General features: G+C 38.4%; 1 protein-coding gene across 6 annotated transcripts in view; it reads right to left on the bottom strand.

The window, feature by feature from the left end:
* The window catches only part of LOC132399425 (trinucleotide repeat-containing gene 6A protein-like), a 162299-nt gene extending 156138 nt beyond the window's left edge, over window positions 1–6161 (bottom strand). For 5 of the 6 annotated variants that reach the window (XM_059979748.1, XM_059979742.1, XM_059979746.1 and 2 more), the window contains exons 1-2: window positions 6007–6161; window positions 5694–5741 (exon numbers count right to left, since the gene is read on the bottom strand). In XM_059979748.1, the coding sequence (XP_059835731.1) occupies window positions 5694–5741; window positions 6007–6011 (53 nt within the window). In that variant the 5' untranslated portion in view covers window positions 6012–6161. Of the gene's footprint in view, window positions 1–5693; window positions 5742–6006 lie in introns of those variants that run through there. The other variant, XM_059979743.1, reaches the window with a different exon arrangement.
* Between the last annotated feature and the right edge of the window lie 825 nt (window positions 6162–6986).

The raw sequence follows: 6986 nt of genomic DNA on the forward strand, positions 1-6986 counted from the left end.
CTGTAATTACTGCTGTCAGATCTGTCTCCTTTAATGGAGATGGTCATTAATACAGCATCTCCAAAGTTCCAGTATATCATTCTCCTTCTAGATGAGGACAAAGATTGTAATTTGTGAAAAACTGAAGGAACTGTATGATCCAGCCCCTCATGTGCACTATTACACCAATCCCATTTTAGCACAAAATATTTCCATGAACTGCAACCACCAACTCAAACCCCACCCTTTCCCTCAAATTCATCACGTTACTAAACACTAGGGGAAACTGGCAGTGGCAAATTAAGCATTAAATAGCCAATTAAACCAGAGCAACTACAGGAAACTAAATTAGTCACAGGGAGAACATACAAACCTCACATCAGTGATAATTCAACAGGCCACTATGCCACTCCACGGCTTTCATAAGTTAAGCATCAAAATATATCAAAAGGAATTTCTTCATTGAGCGAACTGTGAACCTCTGGCATTCAATAGCTTAGAATCAAGTAGTACAGGAATCAGACTAAAGTGAAGCTGGGGTTAAAGATCAGCCATATTTATGTCAAAAAGCAGAGTAGACCCAAGTAGCATATGGTGTACTGTATTTTATTTCTTATAGACTAAGACAGTACTCAAATATTCCAAAAGAAGAGAAATGTAACCATTAACTCTTAAGTAGACAGTCAGGTTTGAAATGAACCAACATTAAGACAATAACTATCACTGACCAGTTAACATTTGTTTATACAATTCTAGACTTAGCAACAAGATATACCAATATACCTAGCAACAAATTAATATGGAGGTTATCAAATGAAGAGGTACAAAACATTGAGGTGACTTAAGAGGGGGAGAAAAATCATTTTTTCTTGCTATGAATTTTATGTAACTTGGACTGTGAATGTACTTTATTATATTAATTTAAATTAACTATAGCATAGCTTTGACACCAGTTGCTATTCTACAGCTTAATTTGGATGAGTTATAAAGAGTGAGACGACGAATACCTATTTAAAAGTAAACAATGTTATTGCTCCTTCAACTCTTGAACCACTAGGCAATTAGATTTCTTACACAGTTTGCACCAATATTGTACATTAGCTTCAAAGCACATGCGTAGCAATATTTCAGCATTTACCTCAATTTCCTCAGCTTACAATCCTACATTCAGCACTGTGAAGAATTTCTCCAAACCCACTCCAATCACTTCCCTGGGGATTATAAATTACCTCACAGTTGCTTTAGAATAAACAGCGATGCAGGCTTAAACTTTAAAACATGCTTTCCATTTTAAAAGGACAAATCTCTACTTAAATCTGCAGTCAATGCATCTTACATTGATTAGATCATTTTCCCTTTTAAATTAGAATATAAATGGAATTGTTTATTAAGTGCATCCCATTCTCTTCATGGAGAAAATAAGGTCAAAAGCTATTTTATCATTCAGTACCTGCTGAACCAGAGTTGGAGCCGTTTAAATGTAGTTTACTCAGCTCTCCCACAAGCAAAATGGGCGCCAGGGAAATCTTCAGGAGGGTTGATTGTGCAGATTTACATTCCAACCGTTACATTTGGCATCAGAATCATATTGTGCACATCCCCCAAACCAGAGCTGCTAAAATACTCACTGCTCCTTAACATTGGTAAGACTTATTTTTAAAGAGTTAGACCTAACTAATACAAAACCATTGGCTAGGATCCTGGCAGACTTAGAACTGTCAGGATCCTAGCCAACTGTTCTAGGTGCTCCAATGAACCAGCTTTGTTTAAATAACAAAAGTACTGTGTAGCTAGCATTAATTGGGAAAGGAATCCATGTGAGAAACAAATACCATACAGGGAAACTTCTGGAGTGTGGAGAATGTACTTCACACAAAGTAGAAACACCCAAGGAATTAGAGGACCTGACATTCATGCTAAAACCACAATGAGAAATTAAAAGACACCATTCAATGACAGATTTCTCTGTATTATAATAATCATCTGCTTATTGGTGGGATACCTTCATCATGACTCAGTCCTGGTTTATTGCAGTTTTGGATCAGAGCCATTAATGAACCAATTTCAGTTAAACACTAGTTTTACAGTATTTTCGGGAACATACCATATACAGCTACCTCCTACATTTATTGATGATGCAACTTACAACAACTTTAAACAATATTACAATTGTAGATTAAGAATAAAATTGCCACATGGCTGAACTCAACTCAAACAATAAAGAGAAAACCAATCATCACATATCTAATACAAAAGTAAATGTCAAACAATTATTTCAGAGTATCTTGTTTCTGTCCTTCAACATTTAACTGTTCTACTTGGTAATTGCAGTCATTTTCCAAACAGGGGGATTTCAAGTCTGCAGAATGAGTGTTTTTGATACACATATCAGAATTAGCTGCTTCAAATTAGTTACAATGAAGCACTGGGAAGGATGGACCGAACATCAGGTATTATGTTTATCAAATTCATTTTTGGTTCATTGGAAGCACTAATATAAAGTAGTGACCCTTCCAATTAAGGAAATCTTAATTTGATCCTATTAAAAACTGAAGACCAGAGTGCACCCATTTAAGGTAATAGCAAAAGTATCAGCTTTTTTTGGGGGGGGGGGGTCAAAGCGTACAAAAATAGATTATCTTGAAAGTACTGTGAGAAAATATGAAAATACATTGAATAGCAACTTTCAAATATGAACTTAATAAATAAACGTCCAGGCTATAGGGAGTGGTCAAATAAAACTTAAGAACTCTTAAAGGAGCTAGCATTGGTACAATTAACTAAAGAGTCTTCTGTTCACTATTGTACTGATTAGATGGAAAAACAAAGGTAAACAGGTTATTACATCAATAATGATGCAAGATTGAGGAGAGTCAAAAGGGCCATTCAGCCTTTGCCACCTTTTTTCAAGATAGTGACTTCATGATTTCACACCTGCTAGCACAGTTACTTATAAGTTTTAGGATGCGGGTATCACAGCCAAGGTCTACATTTACTACCTATCCTTAATTCCTCTCAAGGTGGAGGTGAATCATGTTAAGACCGTTATATTGTTTAAAAAAAATCACTTACACATTTCCAAAAAGTCTGTTCTATTAAGGGAAACATGAAAGAGATAATGCAGGAACTTCCATCCAAAAGTGAAAGTGAAATGAATCCAAAAAAAAATTCAACCCAACATCAAAAAATTAAACTACAAATGGAAAATGTGAGCAAGTGGATTAATTTTGCTAATTTCTAGCACATTTATTGTATTAATTCAATATCTATCAGCACTGTAATAAAATACAAACTCCCACACCTAACAGATTAACATAGTACTCTTCCCCTCAAATTCATCCTGTGCAGAGACCCAATAACTTAGAAAGCACAGCTGAAGATATCAGCATTTAACAGCACCAACCATGGATGCAATTATTTATTTATTCAATTTGTTTACAAACTTTGAATTTATTGTTGTATGTCAAGATACAACTTACACTACTGTTTCAGATTTAATATTGTCCACTTCTAGCCATCATACTGAAACCTACAGCAATTTCAGTCATACATTTATTACCATAATATTCCCAATAAGGCACACCAAAACCATCCTGAAATTTGGTTCAGTTTTGCTATTCATATTATACTACCAACTATATCAAAACTACCCATTAGTCCTAACCTCAAACTGGCTCCTAGATCCCAAAACTAAAATTTAAATACTTGACAAGCAAATGAGCATGCACTTCTACAGAAGTCTTCACGAAAAGATATTGAAAACATACTTTACCCAACAAAGCTTTTATATAGTAACTGTAGCAAAAAACTCCAGTATCCTCCTAATGAGGGTTATCAAACAAAATCTGACAAGTTACATGACATTAATTTGTACAAAATTTTGACAAAAATAAGTTGCAGAGCCATACACAGAAGTGACCTTGGCTTCAGAAAGACCCACCCCTCATAATGGATTATAAATACCTAATGAGCAAAAGACAGTCATAATATGTAGTATAAATGTTGGTGTATGGTTTATTTTGTACTAAGTAAAATAAGCTCAAAGAAATCATAAATGTTGGAAATACTCATCAAATCAGGCAGCATTTGCGGAGAAAACTAATATTTCTGGTTGACAACTATTATTGGAATGATTTGATGAAAGGTCATTGACATAAACCATTAACATCAACTCTTCATAGTTATTGTCTCAGAGAGATTTAAAAGCAATGCAGCCAGAGGCTTCTGAAATCTAGAATGAAAACTTCAACAAGCAAAACTGAACAATTACTTAACCTCTGTTTGAGGTGATGAATAAATAAGTGCAGACAGCACAGTCATCTCACTTTTGAATGAATTAACACATTGACAAGGCTATCTGCTGAACTGATTTTCTTGGCCAACACCTCTTCTTCCATAAATTTGAATACATCTCACCTTCTATTGCCAATCCAATTTAAACCAGTTAATTCATACACAACTTTAATTATAAAATTTTCATGGTCAACATCCAAATCTTTCCATGGCCATACCACTTCTATATCATCAATACTCTTTCTTTCAGATGGGTGCCACAGTGGCATAGCCATTAGCATGATGCTATTACAGCTCGGGGCATCAGAGTTCAATCCCAGCACCCTCTATAAGGAGCTTGTACGTCCTCCCCATGGAATGCATGGGTTTCCTCTAGGTGCTCCAGTTTCCTCCCACAGTCCAAAGACATACAAGTTAATTGGTTATTATAAACTGTTACCTGATTAGGCTAGGGTTAAATCAATGGATTGCTGGCAGCATGACTCAAAGGACTCGAAGGACCTATTCTACACTGTATTGCAAAACAAACAGGCTAAATAATTATGAATCCCGGCATTCTTCACATCACTATTAGCCATGTCTTCAGCCTTTTAAACTACAGGCTCCAAAATTTGCTTCCTGAATGACTCTTAATACCTCCATTAAATACCACCTGAACTCAAAATAAGACTCAAAACTTACCAGGAGCCACAGGAAAGAAATAATTATGAAGCTTTGACCAACATGACCATCTGCAGCATTACAAACTGCTTCCAATGTTTTGTTTTTACTTTAGATTTCCATCTTATAATTCTTTTGCTTTCCAGTCATCTTCGATAGCATTGGCTTGCCTCATATCAAAGTACATGTGTGATAGCCAAGTTAGCACAAACTGATAAATTGTCACTTTGTTAAGGCTACAGGTACCCATCCTATCTCCAAGTAAGTGAGGAAAGGCCAAAACGTTACCAATATAATCAAGAATTTTAACAGGTATATTGTAGTAATAAATGTAATGAATTAAATAAGAGTAATTAAGCAACAAAAAGTTAATCATACTTGAAAATCCCCATTGAATTATTTTAAAACCGACAGAGATCATTTTGTTTTCTTAACTTCACTTTTACACTATTGCTAATCGATTCCAGCAAAGTGTATTTGTTTATCAATAACCATCAATGTACACACTTCTATCATCTTCTAAAACTGAAAGATTAATCTGATTTTGCATTTTAGATGCGGACAGAACCCACTTCCAATACTACCGATTACAATTATTTAAATGATGTGTGTCAATTTAAGATGCGTTGCATCAAAGCCAGAATCAACAGATCAGTGTGGGTTAGGAGCATCATTTGTACTCAGCAAGCGGATAGTGAAGGTCATACCCTCCCAAAATTCCGATATATTTAACTCCTATAATCAATTAAAACAAAACGTACCTGTTTTGTTTCTCTTGAGTTTCTTTGGTAGCGTTAGCCTCCAATCCTCTGCAAATAAACATACTAGGATCAGAAGTGCATTGTGCATTTTTTCAGTGCAGGACCGCAGCGAAAATCCTTCAAGAGGAGAACACTGCAGTGCGGGTTTTGCACACAGGCCGAATCCTGGCGTCTGCAGCAGCCGAGGGGCCCAGCCACCCTGCCTGCCTCACACCCCGCCGGGCCCCCACTGAGCCGCGGTACGGCATCAAACAGGACTGCAACCTCCCCATCCTGGAGGATGGAAAAGAAGGGAATAGCGAAATGAACTCACCTCATTAATGTAAAGTGCAACAGTGAGAAATTCGAAAGCTAAACATGCGAGTAAGGCTTTAACAGTGAGTATACGAGTGGCCGCGGCGCAAAGCGCAGCGCTCCCCCTCCACAGCCGCCATCTTCTTTTAACTGACAGGAACTGGCTGCGGAGCGCGCGGCTGGGCACTTCCGGTCCGCCGTAATGGCTGATCACATGGTCTGTGGCGCAGCCCGGGGAGGTGGTGGGCTTTGTGAGCGGACCACCATTGCCAGACCACCTGTAATATCTGTGGTTTGGACCAGTGCAATGTCCCACGTCTGTGCTGGATGCAAACGCGCAGCTGTTCATTTTATTGGCTGGTGCTCGAGTTGCAGCCGCACTTCGGACCCATGCCCCTGATGTTTGGGTATCCAATGCGCAAAAGTCCGAAGTGGATGGGGGGGGTAGAGAAATGAAGCCGGTTAAGAGATCCTGACGAGGGAACTCCTTCTCACTCAGTCCCATTCATTCACAAGTCCAGCGGTTCCACCCTTTCAGACGACACCACCCACTTCCCAAGGTTAAATTTGCGCCCAAGTCGCCATGGAGATAGACCACACAATCTGCTGCTTTGAGCGGTCTCGTGTATCGTGGACACAAAAAACAACAATTTGATTGTACATTTTCATAAAGTTTAAGTAACAAGGCACGGTGTTGGGGAGCAGGAGATAGAAACGTGAACAGCCGGAAAACGATAGAAGCGCTTCGTTTGGGGCAATGGGTGAGAAGCAGGAAGCTTTGGTAACATGATGGGTATAATCTGGGGGATTGTGACAAACCCAAGTGGGGGGTTGTGGAAGCAAAATCATCGGGTCGATAAGGACCTCAGAATGGAAAGGCATAGGGGTTCCATAAAGGCAAATGACTGGGGTTGGAAGGTTGAAAAGCAAAGGCATAGGGTCAGTGTGTGGGGGGGGGGGGGGGGGGGAGGCATGTGGATTAAAAGGAAGCAAAGCTAC

Source organism: Hypanus sabinus, chromosome 9 (assembly GCF_030144855.1).
Source record: "Hypanus sabinus isolate sHypSab1 chromosome 9, sHypSab1.hap1, whole genome shotgun sequence".
NCBI lineage: Eukaryota > Metazoa > Chordata > Chondrichthyes > Myliobatiformes > Dasyatidae > Hypanus > Hypanus sabinus.